The sequence below is a fragment of the Sycon ciliatum genome, chromosome 1 (assembly GCF_964019385.1).
Source record: "Sycon ciliatum chromosome 1, ocSycCili1.1, whole genome shotgun sequence".
Taxonomy (NCBI): domain Eukaryota; kingdom Metazoa; phylum Porifera; class Calcarea; order Leucosolenida; family Sycettidae; genus Sycon; species Sycon ciliatum.
This window is the reverse complement of record NC_088643.1, coordinates 79,118,299-79,134,453: the sequence shown is the minus strand read 5'-3', so window position 1 is coordinate 79,134,453 and position 16,155 is coordinate 79,118,299. Positions and strand designations below refer to the sequence as shown.

Genomic DNA, 16,155 nt, shown 5'->3' with positions numbered 1-16,155 from the left:
AGTAGTAGTAGTAGTAGTAGTAGTAGTAGTAGTAGTAGTAGTAGTAGTAGTAGTAGTAGTAGTAGTAGTAGTAGTAGTAGTAGTAGTAGTAGTAGTAGTAGTAGTAGTAGTAGTAGTAGTAGTAGTAGTAGTAGTAGTAGTAGTAGTAGTAGTAGTAGTAGTAGTAGTAGTAGTAGTAGTAGTAGTAGTAGTAGTAGTAGTAGTAGTAGTAGTAGTAGTAGTAGTAGTAGTAGTAGTAGTAGTAGTAGTAGTAGTAGTAGTAGTAGTAGTAGTAGTAGTAGTAGTAGTAGTAGTAGTAGTAGTAGTAGTAGTAGTAGTAGTAGTAGTAGTAGTAGTAGTAGTAGTAGTAGTAGTAGTAGTAGTAGTAGTAGTAGTAGTAGTAGTAGTAGTAGTAGTAGTAGTAGTAGTAGTAGTAGTAGTAGTAGTAGTAGTAGTAGTAGTAGTAGTAGTAGTAGTAGTAGTAGTAGTAGTAGTAGTAGTAGTAGTAGTAGTAGTAGTAGTAGTAGTAGTAGTAGTAGTAGTAGTAGTAGTAGTAGTAGTAGTAGTAGTAGTAGTAGTAGTAGTAGTAGTAGTAGTAGTAGTAGTAGTAGTAGTAGTAGTAGTAGTAGTAGTAGTAGTAGTAGTAGTAGTAGTAGTAGTAGTAGTAGTAGTAGTAGTAGTAGTAGTAGTAGTAGTAGTAGTAGTAGTAGTAGTAGTAGTAGTAGTAGTAGTAGTAGTAGTAGTAGTAGTAGTAGTAGTAGTAGTAGTAGTAGTAGTAGTAGTAGTAGTAGTAGTAGTAGTAGTAGTAGTAGTAGTAGTAGTAGTAGTAGTAGTAGTAGTAGTAGTAGTAGTAGTAGTAGTAGTAGTAGTAGTAGTAGTAGTAGTAGTAGTAGTAGTAGTAGTAGTAGTAGTAGTAGTAGTAGTAGTAGTAGTAGTAGTAGTAGTAGTAGTAGTAGTAGTAGTAGTAGTAGTAGTAGTAGTAGTAGTAGTAGTAGTAGTAGTAGTAGTAGTAGTAGTAGTAGTAGTAGTAGTAGTAGTAGTAGTAGTAGTAGTAGTAGTAGTAGTAGTAGTAGTAGTAGTAGTAGTAGTAGTAGTAGTAGTAGTAGTAGTAGTAGTAGTAGTAGTAGTAGTAGTAGTAGTAGTAGTAGTAGTAGTAGTAGTAGTAGTAGTAGTAGTAGTAGTAGTAGTAGTAGTAGTAGTAGTAGTAGTAGTAGTAGTAGTAGTAGTAGTAGTAGTAGTAGTAGTAGTAGTAGTAGTAGTAGTAGTAGTAGTAGTAGTAGTAGTAGTAGTAGTAGTAGTAGTAGTAGTAGTAGTAGTAGTAGTAGTAGTAGTAGTAGTAGTAGTAGTAGTAGTAGTAGTAGTAGTAGTAGTAGTAGTAGTAGTAGAATTGCGCCCGGATTTGACAGCAACACAGGCGCTGTTGGTGGAGAATGCCGCGGAAAAGGGCGTATCATCTTGGGTAACGGCGGAACCATCGTCCCAAATGCAGATGGTGCTGAACAAATCGGATTTCCGAGATGCGTTCTGCATCCGCTACGGCCTGCAGCCTGACGGACTCCCCCTGACTTGTGTATGTGGTGCTGCAAACACAATAGACCATGCGATGATGTGTCCGGCAGGGGGCTACCCCATGGCACGCCACAATGAGATCCGGGACTTGTTGGCTGACGTGATGCGTGAGGCGGTCCGGGATGTGGAGGTAGAACCGCCTCTACTACCATATGATGGTGAGCGGCTCCAAGGGAGGACAGCCAACCGCTCGGCAGGTGCCCGCCTGGACATCCGGGCTTGTGGCTTCTGGACGAGACAGCAAGATGCCTTTTTCGACATCCGGGTTACACACCCAAAGGCAAGCTTGCTGTCGCGTCAGGAAGTCATCAGCCAGCTCCGAACGCATGAACGGATGAAGAAGCGCCAGTACGGAGAGCGGGTGACAGCAGTTGACAGAGGTACGTTTACACCGCTAGTTTTTTCTACCTCGGGCATGATTGGCAGAGAATGTTCAATGGCACTGAAGACACTGGCATGCCTGATTGCTGAGAAGAACGTCGACCTACACGTATCGGTTATCATGGGTCAGCTCCGTTGTAAGCTGTCAGTCTGCCTTATGCGATGGGCAGTCACCTGTTTGCGTGGTTCAAGATCGTCATACCGCCGCAACAGGATGAATTTCACGACGATGTGCAGGTTGCGGGCAGCCTGAGCGTGATAGTACCTGACAGACATTTGCCCAACATTGCCCCATGATAATGAATTCTTGAGTTTTTGGACATTGTATTGCATTGCTGCTCCATCTACATGGCTGTATTTGTGTTTCACATCTCCATTTCAAGTTTCCTAATAAAGATTGTGTCAAGTAGTAGTAGTAGTAGTAGTAGTAGTAGTAGTAGTAGTAGTAGTAGTAGTAGTAGTAGTAGTAGTAGTAGTAGTAGTAGTAGTAGTAGTAGTAGTAGTAGTAGTAGTAGTAGTAGTAGTAGTAGTAGTAGTAGTAGTAGTAGTAGTAGTAGTAGTAGTAGTAGTAGTAGTAGTAGTAGTAGTAGTAGTAGTAGTAGTAGTAGTAGTAGTAGTAGTAGTAGTAGTAGTAGTAGTAGTAGTAGTAGTAGTAGTAGTAGTAGTAGTAGTAGTAGTAGTAGTAGTAGTAGTAGTAGTAGTAGTAGTAGTAGTAGTAGTAGTAGTAGTAGTAGTAGTAGTAGTAGTAGTAGTAGTAGTAGTAGTAGTAGTAGTAGTAGTAGTAGTAGTAGTAGTAGTAGTAGTAGTAGTAGTAGTAGTAGTAGTAGTAGTAGTAGTAGTAGTAGTAGTAGTAGTAGTAGTAGTAGTAGTAGTAGTAGTAGTAGTAGTAGTAGTAGTAGTAGTAGTAGTAGTAGTAGTAGTAGTAGTAGTAGTAGTAGTAGTAGTAGTAGTAGTAGTAGTAGTAGTAGTAGTAGTAGTAGTAGTAGTAGTAGTAGTAGTAGTAGTAGTAGTAGTAGTAGTAGTAGTAGTAGTAGTAGTAGTAGTAGTAGTAGTAGTAGTAGTAGTAGTAGTAGTAGTAGTAGTAGTAGTAGTAGTAGTAGTAGTAGTAGTAGTAGTAGTAGTAGTAGTAGTAGTAGTAGTAGTAGTAGTAGTAGTAGTAGTAGTAGTAGTAGTAGTAGTAGTAGTAGTAGTAGTAGTAGTAGTAGTAGTAGTAGTAGTAGTAGTAGTAGTAGTAGTAGTAGTAGTAGTAGTAGTAGTAGTAGTAGTAGTAGTAGTAGTAGTAGTAGTAGTAGTAGTAGTAGTAGTAGTAGTAGTAGTAGTAGTAGTAGTAGTAGTAGTAGTAGTAGTAGTAGTAGTAGTAGTAGTAGTAGTAGTAGTAGTAGTAGTAGTAGTAGTAGTAGTAGTAGTAGTAGTAGTAGTAGTAGTAGTAGTAGTAGTAGTAGTAGTAGTAGTAGTAGTAGTAGTAGTAGTAGTAGTAGTAGTAGTAGTAGTAGTAGTAGTAGTAGTAGTAGTAGTAGTAGTAGTAGTAGTAGTAGTAGTAGTAGTAGTAGTAGTAGTAGTAGTAGTAGTAGTAGTAGTAGTAGTAGTAGTAGTAGTAGTAGTAGTAGTAGTAGTAGTAGTAGTAGTAGTAGTAGTAGTAGTAGTAGTAGTAGTAGTAGTAGTAGTAGTAGTAGTAGTAGTAGTAGTAGTAGTAGTAGTAGTAGTAGTAGTAGTAGTAGTAGTAGTAGTAGTAGTAGTAGTAGTAGTAGTAGTAGTAGTAGTAGTAGTAGTAGTAGTAGTAGTAGTAGTAGTAGTAGTAGTAGTAGTAGTAGTAGTAGTAGTAGTAGTAGTAGTAGTAGTAGTAGTAGTAGTAGTAGTAGTAGTAGTAGTAGTAGTAGTAGTAGTAGTAGTAGTAGTAGTAGTAGTAGTAGTAGTAGTAGTAGTAGTAGTAGTAGTAGTAGTAGTAGTAGTAGTAGTAGTAGTAGTAGTAGTAGTAGTAGTAGTAGTAGTAGTAGTAGTAGTAGTAGTAGTAGTAGTAGTAGTAGTAGTAGTAGTAGTAGTAGTAGTAGTAGTAGTAGTAGTAGTAGTAGTAGTAGTAGTAGTAGTAGTAGTACGCATGAACGGATGAAGAAGCGCCAGTACGGAGAGCGGGTGACAGCAGTTGACAGAGGTACGTTTACACCGCTAGTTTTTTCTACCTCGGGCATGATTGGCAGAGAATGTTCAATGGCACTGAAGACACTGGCATGCCTGATTGCTGAGAAGAACGTCGACCTACACGTATCGGTTATCATGGGTCAGCTCCGTTGCAAGCTGTCAGTCTGCCTTATGCGATGGGCAGTCACCTGTTTGCGTGGTTCAAGATCGTCATACCGCCGCAACAGGATGAATTTCACGACGATGTGCAGGTTGCGGGCAGCCTGAGCGTGATAGTACCTGACAGACATTTGCCCAACATTGCCCCATGATAATGAATTCTTGAGTTTTTGGACATTGTATTGCATTGCTGCTCCATCTACATGGCTGTATTTGTGTTTCACATCTCCATTTCAAGTTTCCTAATAAAGATTGTGTCAAGTAGTAGTAGTAGTAGTAGTAGTAGTAGTAGTAGTAGTAGTAGTAGTAGTAGTAGTAGTAGTAGTAGTAGTAGTAGTAGTAGTAGTAGTAGTAGTAGTAGTAGTAGTAGTAGTAGTAGTAGTAGTAGTAGTAGTAGTAGTAGTAGTAGTAGTAGTAGTAGTAGTAGTAGTAGTAGTAGTAGTAGTAGTAGTAGTAGTAGTAGTAGTAGTAGTAGTAGTAGTAGTAGTAGTAGTAGTAGTAGTAGTAGTAGTAGTAGTAGTAGTAGTAGTAGTAGTAGTAGTAGTAGTAGTAGTAGTAGTAGTAGTAGTAGTAGTAGTAGTAGTAGTAGTAGTAGTAGTAGTAGTAGTAGTAGTAGTAGTAGTAGTAGTAGTAGTAGTAGTAGTAGTAGTAGTAGTAGTAGTAGTAGTAGTAGTAGTAGTAGTAGTAGTAGTAGTAGTAGTAGTAGTAGTAGTAGTAGTAGTAGTAGTAGTAGTAGTAGTAGTAGTAGTAGTAGTAGTAGTAGTAGTAGTAGTAGTAGTAGTAGTAGTAGTAGTAGTAGTAGTAGTAGTAGTAGTAGTAGTAGTAGTAGTAGTAGTAGTAGTAGTAGTAGTAGTAGTAGTAGTAGTAGTAGTAGTAGTAGTAGTAGTAGTAGTAGTAGTAGTAGTAGTAGTAGTAGTAGTAGTAGTAGTAGTAGTAGTAGTAGTAGTAGTAGTAGTAGTAGTAGTAGTAGTAGTAGTAGTAGTAGTAGTAGTAGTAGTAGTAGTAGTAGTAGTAGTAGTAGTAGTAGTAGTAGTAGTAGTAGTAGTAGTAGTAGTAGTAGTAGTAGTAGTAGTAGTAGTAGTAGTAGTAGTAGTAGTAGTAGTAGTAGTAGTAGTAGTAGTAGTAGTAGTAGTAGTAGTAGTAGTAGTAGTAGTAGTAGTAGTAGTAGTAGTAGTAGTAGTAGTAGTAGTAGTAGTAGTAGTAGTAGTAGTAGTAGTAGTAGTAGTAGTAGTAGTAGTAGTAGTAGTAGTAGTAGTAGTAGTAGTAGTAGTAGTAGTAGTAGTAGTAGTAGTAGTAGTAGTAGTAGTAGTAGTAGTAGTAGTAGTAGTAGTAGTAGTAGTAGTAGTAGTAGTAGTAGTAGTAGTAGTAGTAGTAGTAGTAGTAGTAGTAGTAGTAGTAGTAGTAGTAGTAGTAGTAGTAGTAGTAGTAGTAGTAGTAGTAGTAGTAGTAGTAGTAGTAGTAGTAGTAGTAGTAGTAGTAGTAGTAGTAGTAGTAGTAGTAGTAGTAGTAGTAGTAGTAGTAGTAGTAGTAGTAGTAGTAGTAGTAGTAGTAGTAGTAGTAGTAGTAGTAGTAGTAGTAGTAGTAGTAGTAGTAGTAGTAGTAGTAGTAGTAGTAGTAGTAGTAGTAGTAGTAGTAGTAGTAGTAGTAGTAGTAGTAGTAGTAGTAGTAGTAGTAGTAGTAGTAGTAGTAGTAGTAGTAGTAGTAGTAGTAGTAGTAGTAGTAGTAGTAGTAGTAGTAGTAGTAGTAGTAGTAGTAGTAGTAGTAGTAGTAGTAGTAGTAGTAGTAGTAGTAGTAGTAGTAGTAGTAGTAGTAGTAGTAGTAGTAGTAGTAGTAGTAGTAGTAGTAGTAGTAGTAGTAGTAGTAGTAGTAGTAGTAGTAGTAGTAGTAGTAGTAGTAGTAGTAGTAGTAGTAGTAGTAGTAGTAGTAGTAGTAGTAGTAGTAGTAGTAGTAGTAGTAGTAGTAGTAGTAGTAGTAGTAGTAGTAGTAGTAGTAGTAGTAGTAGTAGTAGTAGTAGTAGTAGTAGTAGTAGTAGTAGTAGTAGTAGTAGTAGTAGTAGTAGTAGTAGTAGTAGTAGTAGTAGTAGTAGTAGTAGTAGTAGTAGTAGTAGTAGTAGTAGTAGTAGTAGTAGTAGTAGTAGTAGTAGTAGTAGTAGTAGTAGTAGTAGTAGTAGTAGTAGTAGTAGTAGTAGTAGTAGTAGTAGTAGTAGTAGTAGTAGTAGTAGTAGTAGTAGTAGTAGTAGTAGTAGTAGTAGTAGTAGTAGTAGTAGTAGTAGTAGTAGTAGTAGTAGTAGTAGTAGTAGTAGTAGTAGTAGTAGTAGTAGTAGTAGTAGTAGTAGTAGTAGTAGTAGTAGTAGTAGTAGTAGTAGTAGTAGTAGTAGTAGTAGTAGTAGTAGTAGTAGTAGTAGTAGTAGTAGTAGTAGTAGTAGTAGTAGTAGTAGTAGTAGTAGTAGTAGTAGTAGTAGTAGTAGTAGTAGTAGTAGTAGTAGTAGTAGTAGTAGTAGTAGTAGTAGTAGTAGTAGTAGTAGTAGTAGTAGTAGTAGTAGTAGTAGTAGTAGTAGTAGTAGTAGTAGTAGTAGTAGTAGTAGTAGTAGTAGTAGTAGTAGTAGTAGTAGTAGTAGTAGTAGTAGTAGTAGTAGTAGTAGTAGTAGTAGTAGTAGTAGTAGTAGTAGTAGTAGTAGTAGTAGTAGTAGTAGTAGTAGTAGTAGTAGTAGTAGTAGTAGTAGTAGTAGTAGTAGTAGTAGTAGTAGTAGTAGTAGTAGTAGTAGTAGTAGATTTTATTATTTTACTAGGGGAGTCCCAACAGACGTTGCCTTTTTACTGGGAACCCTAGGTGACTCCCTCTACGGAGTACGGACCCTAGCTGGGAAACCGTACCCCACATAGCACAGGCGTATGCCCAGCCGGCAGCCCCGGGCCTATGGCCCTTGGGCTGCACGCTCGGTCAAGATTCAGCCATCATAACAGACAGAGCGTGCTTGATTTGATTTCTTACAGCATGAAGCAACATATTGGGGAAGGTCAAAGGTCGAAAGGTCGAATTATTCCCGAAATCATCACGGTGACATCAAACAGTCCTGAAATGTCCAAAATGACGTCAAACGGTCCTGATGGCCTGATTATGCCCGCTGCGGGAAGACCGCCCATTGGCCACGGCCTGGGCAACGATTATGTGTCATGTAAAAATTCCTGATTACAATCCTGAACCAAGAGTTCTTACATGACACGTGATCGTTACCGTGGCCATGGCCAATAGGCGGTCCGAAGTTCCCGCCGCGGGCATAATCAGGCCATCAGGGCTGTTTGACGTCATTTCGGGGAATTTCAGGACCGCTTGACGTCATTTCGGCCCCGGGAATAATTCGACCTTTCGACCTTTGACCTTCCCCAATATGTTGCTTCGTGCTGCAAAAATCGGCAGACAGCCAAATACAACGGGGAGCAGACAGCAGACGGCCAAATACAATACTAGGGACAAGACAAGAAAGTGCGCAGAGGGGGGGGGGGGGGGGGGCGGAGGCAGAAGACAGGACGCTTTAAATTAAATCAACTAATTTAGTACACCATAGCTCCGTGAGTGGTTAGAGCATCACTGGCTACAAGCGAGGGAGGGTCCCTGGTTCGAGTCCTGGTGGTGACAGTCAATTTTTTCTTCAGACTTTTCCCGTTTGCGTCTTTCCCTCAAACCAGTGAATATTTATAACTTGGGGCTCCCCGCGTGCTAGTTTGTGCGTGAAGTGTGTGGGTTACAGTGAGTGCTGAGTCCCACCTGCCTGTGTCGGGATTCACAGGAAGTGTGCTCGGAGTTACGAAGTCTGAAGAAGATGTTGAACGGTCTCTGCTGGGATGACGGCTACACCATAGTTCCGTGGTTAGAGCATCACTGGCTACATGCCTACAAGCGAGGGTCTCTGGTTCGAGAACTGGTGGTGATAGTCAATTTTTCTTCAAACTTTTCCCGTTTGCGTCTTTCCCTCAAACCAGTGAATATTTTAGTACATGTAGTTTGAAGTTAATAATAATAATTTGAAGTTTGGGGGAAATTGCAGCAGGTCCCGGATAATGACACAAATCAAATCAGCGGATCAGTCCAATGAAAGCACAATACTGGGATTATAGTTATGCTACAGCTCAGCAACAGTGCTAGTGGCTGTAGCCGTGGCAACTGGGATCCGATTCGGGTTGACATCCAGCAGGAGGGAAAGTCAAACATTGCCCGAAAGACACAGTTCACTTGCGTTCAAGTCACAGATGACCAATTTCAAGTTCATGCTCGATGGAAAACTTGGTTGTAAGAGGAAGAAAAATGCTGCTGTAATGGGCTTGCAGAGCTCTAGCATCATATCAATTCGCGACACAATAGGCTGACTCATCCATTACTGAGTCATACGACACAGTATGCCGACATATCCATTACTGGGTCATGGAGACCGCCCGTACTGCTAGAAGCTTGAAGGCACGGACACTTTGGTGAATTTCCAACGATTACAGGCTCGGGAAATCGTAATCACCAAACATTGCTTGATGCTGGTCTGTGACGTTAGCCTCACGCTGCTCAGAGTCGTTTAAACCATCCACATCATAATCATGGCTAGCACCACTCTGAGTCCGCTGGTCTTCTGTGGTAGACTGCTGGTCTTCTGTGGTAGTCTGCTGGTCTGCAGGATTCCCGCCGTTGCCACTTCGACTGCCATGACCCCAAAGTCCACCACGTGGGCCTCGACCACCTCGACCACCACGTCCACCACGTCCACCTCGACCACCTCGACCACCTCGGCCATGGTCACCCCAGCGAGAATCATCTCCAGTGAATGTCACATTGATGTCCAGATGCTTCTTCTTTGATGGTGCAGTCTGTACAAGTTGAACACATGGACAGATATTAAAGTGCACAGGGACATAATTTAGTGAACTGCTCAGGCACAGGTCTCCCCCCCCCCCCCCCTCACTCTCCCCTCTCTCACTTCTCCCCAATTTGCTCCATCCATGTCACCCTCAGGCATGCGAGGCCACGAGTTGGTCCAATTAACGGGCACAGGAAAAGTTGGGAAAATCCTTCCGTTCCAAGCAGGACAGACTTGAAGCTGGCAATCTCCGTTTCTCAGTCATGGTCTTAGTCCGTCCCACTATACCCACCTGAACCAGTGAAATCAGACCGGTTTTAATTTGGTCTGATTAAAGAATAAAGACGCAAATATTCACATACACACACACGCACAACACCCTCCAAGCTACTAGAAGCAGAGCCTGTTGAAACCCATCTGCCGTACCTGCTACTATGTTCAGTGTACTGATTGAGTACCGAGCCCACACCGGCAAAGCCAATCAAGAAGCAAGAACCAACAGCTAACACAATGACTTAATGCCAACTGTTTCAATACAGAGCTCTACAGCATACGATGCAAAGATACTTTATTTAGACATTATGTTTATGCTTCTCACGGTCAGCCAAGCCATCGCATGCATATACTCACGTTTGAAATGGTTTCAACCGGTGCTCGACCTGGAGTGGCTGGCTGGCTAGCCTCATCTTGTTTCTTGAGCTGCCGAGTGCCTTTCCAGCGGTCTGGATCCTCGCTCTCCCCGGCCTGCCGCAAGCATAGCTTTCCTTGGTAGCGGCTTTTGTCAGCGAGTGCCTTGTACTCGCCCAGTGTCATGGTGTCTGTTTCACGTACAGAGGACTTGCCGCCGGAGCCAGACGAAGCAGCTTCAGCACTGGCAAAAAGCAACGAAGATGCACGGCAATACTGAGAGCGGGTAATGAATGGCTGCCGCCCTTGCAATCGGCCAGTACCTCGTGATACGCTCATACCTCGGCTATCCGGACCCAAAAGTTACGGGCACTTCGGTCTACCGGGCACCCTTTGGGCGAGTTTGGGTGGAAATATCACTACGCGTTTTGTCAATTTTGGAGGAAATGGTGACGCAATACGCCATATCTATGGCCTTTCCTTATCAAAATGTACATGATTCGGAGTTACGGACATTTCAAAGTTACGAGCAGTGCCCAGTCCCCGGACCGCCGGGATACGCGAGGCATGAGTGTAGCACAACTGGTCCAGAACCCGTCCATCCATGGAGGTGCTCAGGAATGTTATAATGTTTAGCTTCACACTGGCGTGGTTCATTCAGGTGACACCATCTGTCCAAGAGGACCCAGCTTTAGATGCAGCCAGAGCAAAAGGGTGTCCATTTCAGTCAAATAATGTACCCTGCAAAAGGGAATCACCTGTTTTTGAAAACCATGTTTGGGGGTGCCTTCAGCTGTCAGCTTAGGCAGGTTTTTACAGTACGTTCACTACATTCAGTAGATAAGTGGCTATGGTACTCGAGTCATCGCTCACTCTCTCTCACTTCGTGAAGTGCATTGCGACTTGCACTGGTAAAGCCTGGCTGTTCTTTGCTACCCCGTTCCTCTGGCGTGAGATTACGGTATCGGAAGAAATGACACAATATAAAGAGCAAGATGCAGTATGATTCCATTTAAGACTGATCACTTACGCTGCTTCAGACTCGTCTGCCCACGATACAGATTGCCCGGCACGCGGGCTGGTGCTCCCTTCGACTCCCTTTGCCGTCCTTGGTGTCCTGTCAAAGTCAGTCTTTAAGGAAGACTGCCGACCGAATGTTCCGGTCCTTGCATCATTGTTGAAATCTTGATCTGAAGTATCTCCAAATGTTGATGTCCTACTGGTGCTAGTACCTCCAAACCCTCCGCCAGAGGGCCGTGAATATTGGCCAGGTTTGGTAGAACCAGCATCTCCGAAAGAACCAGCACCTCCAGAACTGCCATCTCCGAAAGAGCCACCTGAAGCACCGAAAGAGCCACCAGAATCACCAAAAGAGCCACCTGAAGCACCCCCGAAAGAGCTGGTGTTCTGATTATCTTCAAAGGAACTTCGGCCTCTGCTGCGGCCTGAGCCGCGATGATCGGCTCTACCACGACCTCTTCCTTGACCACGCCCTCTACCCCGGTGGTTCTGGGACATATCACCAGATGATTGGTCGCCAACTGAAGAGGATTGTGCACCAAAGGTACATGTATCCGTGCCACCGGAGGTTGAGGATGACTTTCCAAAGTCACTGTCAGTTGATCTTTTCTGATGGTAATCACGCTTCTGGTAGCTTCTCTCGTTTCTTGAGCCATCCCTATGGGATGATGGCGATGAATATTGGCCAGGTTTGGTAGAACCAGCATCTCCGAAAGAACCAGCATCTCCGAAAGAACCAGCATCTCCGAAAGAACCAGCATCTCCGAAAGAACCAGCATCTCCGAAGGAACCAGCACCTCCAGAACCGCGATCTCCGAAGGAACCACCAGAAGCACCGAAAGAGCCACCTGAAGCACCGAAAGAGCCACCTGAAGCACCGAAAGAGCCACCTGAAGCACCCCCGAAAGAGCTGGTGTTCTGATTATCTTCAAAGGAATTTCGGCCTCTGCTGCCCGAGCCGCGATGATTGGCTCTACCACGACCTCTTCCTTCACCACGCCCTCTGCCCCGGTGGTTCAGGGATATATCGCCAAAAGTATCCGTGCCACCGGAGGTTGACGATGACCTTCCCAAGTCACTGTCAGTTGATCTTTTCTGATCATTGTAATCACGCTTCTGGTAACTTCTCTCATGTCTTGAGCCATCACTGTGGAATGATGTCCCCTTGGACGGCGAACGTGAATCCGTAGACCCACCGTTTGATTTTGCAGTAGTGCGTGCAGGTAGCTGGGCAGATGAGCTGGCAGAAGTATTGGTCTTGACGGGACTGCCCCAATCCACGCCGTCACTTGTTTGTACTGCGGCAGATGGGGTTCAAAAACACACAGTAAATGCCGGGTCATCGTCAAGTCAATAGTATCCGACTATCATTCTAAACTTGAACTGGTCCCCTACAAGCCTTAATTTAAATCATTGAGAATTCACATGTAACGGTACACAAGGCAGAAAAACAGAGACCAAACATCTTTCGTTACTCCGAGTTTCGAGAATGATTGTTGGTCTCTGTTGTTCTGCCTTGTGTAGTACGCTCTGCCCTTTTTAAGGTATTGAGCACTATTTGCAGCAAGGACTTCAGACACTTTGTGTAACAGTTACATGTATATGCAATAGAATGCTTATCACGCGGCACGCACGACTCCTCTGCAACATAGGCCACACTAGTACTATGATGCACTACAGCATCAATACATGACATGAATACGAGTCACATGATTTCACTTTCTTGTCTCCTTCTTGTATTTCTCGCAGTTTGAGCACTTGGACTGACACATTTATTATCTATTTATTTATTTCTGCACCTCGTAGCATGTCAAGACAGCCAACGTTTAAAACATTGAGCCAATTTGGAGTAATTTATAATAATTTGCTGTTCATGTTATTCGCACTCTCGGCCGACTACCGTTTGTGCACCCTTGGCCGATTAGCACGCCCTGCACACATTTTATTATTAACGATGCAAAAAACGCTGAGTAGTTCCACATGACGATGTATAAAACCAGCATTTGTCTTCTGGGAAGAAGGATTCACAAAAAGAACATGTTTGAATGATGAAGTATAATTATGGCTCAACATGACTGCACATATGGACAGCCGCTATTGTCAAGTGTGAGTGGCAATGTCAGAAAGACGGTTCCAGCTTAATATACTATTGTTCACCTGCAGGAGATAAGTCAGGGGTGTGGCGCTGCAGACGAAGATAAGTGCTGCGGCGTGCCATTCCACCGTGGCTTCTCCCCTGCCAACTGCCGCAGCTGATTGAGGCCTGTTAGTGTGCCGAGGCAAATGTCGAGTCTGGCTAGGCTATCCTGGTAGAGAGACGAAAGAAGAGTTGTCCTGGGTCGCCCTGTAGGCCACGCAGGCTTGCAGACATGCCATCACCAAATCGAGGACGGCTCTGTTGAGGATATTGATTATGTTTCCGCCAGACAGCCCAATCCTTCGCCGCTCATGCAACATAGAGAGCTCATCACCTGGGAGATTTAGGCGGATATTCCAAAGTGAGAGTTGCCAAACAACCTACCCAAGATGATAGTCCCAGTGGCCCCGGAGGCATTCATTCTGTGCTGCTCCCGCTGCCACCGCACCAAGGATTGCGGCAGTCACTGGCTGCTCCACCTTTTATCACACAGGTGTCGGTGCTAAGGTCAGGAAACCACCCTAACTGTGTCCATCACTTACAGCAGCTGCCACCTATCGTGATTGATATTCTTCCCCGGTCTTCTTACACTGCATGCATGCCACCGGCTCTTTTCTCCTTCTTCATGCAGAAACAACATGCAGAAACAACAAGAGTTCTCCTTCATGCAGAAACAACAAGGGCTCTCCTTCTTCATGCAGAAACAACAAGAGTTCTCCTTCTTCATGCAGAAACAACAACAGTTCTCCTTCATTCTCCGGCTTCTTCATGCAGAAACAACAAGAGTTCTCCTACCTTTTGCATACGTTCAGACTATTCTCACTGGGGTTTGTTTTTCATTGCATGCACAAGCTCATGTAGCCACATAAAGTCTGTGCAGGAAGCACACATTTCCACTATTAAAGTTTAAAAAAATCACGGTTCGCGTGAGACTCGGTTTCTCTATATAGAGGCCGAGTTTTCCGCATCCGTAGGAACGCCACCACCCTTCAAGGATCAAGGCGCAGATGCAGCTCCTAAAGCGGTGGGAGGTGAGTAGATCAGCGTATTAAAGTAAGCATACATTAATATAGCGTTTTCATACTTCACTTCACTCATTCAACATCTGTCTAATCATGGTGATGGTACGACAAGTATAGAACGAAGTGTAGTACATGTCGACAGGATACGTCAGTCCGGATGCTCTACCGAGTTGGCCGAGCTAGACCGTCCTTTGGCTTTGCGGACACATGATAATACATCAGCGATACAGAGAAGGAAGGGCCGACGGCAGAACCCTGCTGTGTGACAATAAAGTGCGGGTATGTGAAAAGCATCATAGTTGAATAATTATTGTAGTAGCCAAGGCCTTGGCGGAGGCCAAGGGAGAGTTAAACACGGCTTACTAGTAGTAGTAGTAGTAGTAGTAGTAGTAGTGATACTTGGAAGTTTTACAGTACCTTTCTCAGCGGTCTTGGCCAACGCGGCCTCAGCTTTCTCCTTTCGTCTGGTCCGTTTGAGCTCCTTAGCTTTCTCCTTCGCCTTCTTCTGGAGTGCTGTCACGATTACATCCGGGTCGGTAGACATGTCCGTAGTAGAAATCCCATCGTCCTCTGGGAGAGCAAAGCGGTTCGACACGCCACACGCGTAGTGTGTATCCATTCTTCAAGGCCGGCGGGCCGTTGATTTATGCCGGCTTGCTCTGTTGCAATTACACTCCTTCCCAACTCGGCTCCGATATTTTCGGTGAATGGCGTCGAGCCTGGCAGAGTAACCTACCGAGCCAACACACCTGGTATGTACCGGTAGTGGTTTGCGACCCAGTGTGGCGTTGATAATGAGCACTTCTTAGAACTAGAACTAATACTTACTTGCGAAGACGGAGTAATTGCAGTTGTTGAAAATAATAAGCACGTTAGCTGGCACGAAGGCATCGGTGAAAACGGAGCTGAGCTTGAAGTTCATAATCAGAAGGCTAGAAGCAAGAGTATATAACCCTCCATTTATACTCTTGCTAGCAGGAGTGAACTGAGTCTGTACTTCTTTTATGTAAACACAGAGCTCTAGCTCCAGCTAGTGAAACGCTTCGCCAGTTTAGTTCATGTCCTGCTGATGGTGGGATCATACCGCCACCATAGCTACCCGCAATGCATAGCAACTACCGGTAATTACTTACTCGCACTTACTTGAGAACGGAAAGTACTAAGTGATGTAAATGACACCTGACAGACCGACATAGCTACAAGGACAGGTACGTTGTCATTATCGATCGTTGAGGGAATCGTACCCAAATGACTGGTCGACTGGGTTTTGATTATGACTTCATGTATCTACAATCATATTGACTGAGTACGAGGTCAATAGCAAATAAAAGCTGAGTAAAAGACCGAGGCGAAGCCAAGGTCTTTTACAAGGTTTTATTTCCTATACTTTATTACTGTATTACGAAGTCGATATTAGATTTATCACGACTACCCAAAGCATGTATTCAATCCCTAAAAAGAAGTCTATATAAGCAGTCAATATAGCCCTAAGGAGTGAAACATGCAGGAATATTTGACTGCTTAGATAGCAAAAATCTATGGGAGTCAATACTAAGAGAGTGATAAGGCTCGATATCAACGACAACTACTACTAACTAGCCTCCAACGGCTAGCTCGCCTAGCAGGGCAAAAGCTGTGTTCACAACTGGTGCGTGTACGCGTGGAACCACGCGTTTGTGCATATTTTTGCTGCGGTTATAGTTCTGGAATTTGAAATACGGACACTTTGTCGAGATAAATCTAATATTCACTTCGTACCTGGTCAGTATAGGAAATAAAAACCTCATAAAAGACCTTGGCTTCGCCTCGGTCTTTTTACTCGGCTTTTATTTCCTATACTGACCTCGTACTCAGTCAATATGTAGATACATAATTATTTTAAAAGAAGTGTCCTGCCGGCCTGGTGTCAAAAGTTCATAAACGTAGGTAGATCCACTCTTGCTGCGATGTGTGTTGGTATTGCCGAGGGAAGATCTTCACCAGGATATCGTGACTCCAGGATATTCACGTTTAGTCAGATTGTAAGTTGTAACAAACTAATCGGAGGGAGGGGGTGGTTTGGGCGCATGTTCATTTCTCGAAAAAATATCGATGTACAAAACAAATCAACCTTCATTATACGCCTTTCATCTACCATACCGGAAAGATTATACGAATGACATGATGCTATTAAATTTTAGCAACAAGAAGCATGGACGGCGCACTCATAATCTACACACACACACACACACACACACACACACACACACACACACACACACACACACACACACACACCATGTACC

The 16,155-nt window shown here is 43.3% G+C and overlaps 1 protein-coding gene across 2 annotated transcripts; it reads right to left on the bottom strand.

Moving 5' to 3' along the window:
* Nucleotides 1-8,155: 8,155 nt before the first annotated feature.
* LOC135805686 (hornerin-like) lies at nt 8,156-15,032 on the bottom strand. Of its 2 annotated transcripts, XM_065319771.1 has the most exons (5): nt 14,288-14,371; nt 12,869-13,469; nt 10,722-12,009; nt 9,695-9,935; nt 8,156-9,074 (listed from the first exon to the last, which is right to left on the bottom strand). In XM_065319771.1, the coding sequence occupies exons 2-5, from the start codon at nt 12,927-12,929 to the stop codon at nt 8,706-8,708; spliced, it is 1,959 nt and encodes a 652-aa protein (XP_065175843.1). In that variant the 5' UTR covers nt 12,930-13,469; nt 14,288-14,371; the 3' UTR covers nt 8,156-8,705. The 2 variants fall into 2 exon arrangements, with proteins under 2 accessions (XP_065175843.1, XP_065175842.1); XM_065319770.1 differs by lacking the exon at nt 12,869-13,469 and having other exon boundaries at nt 14,288-15,032.
* Between the last annotated feature and the right edge of the window lie 1,123 nt (nt 15,033-16,155).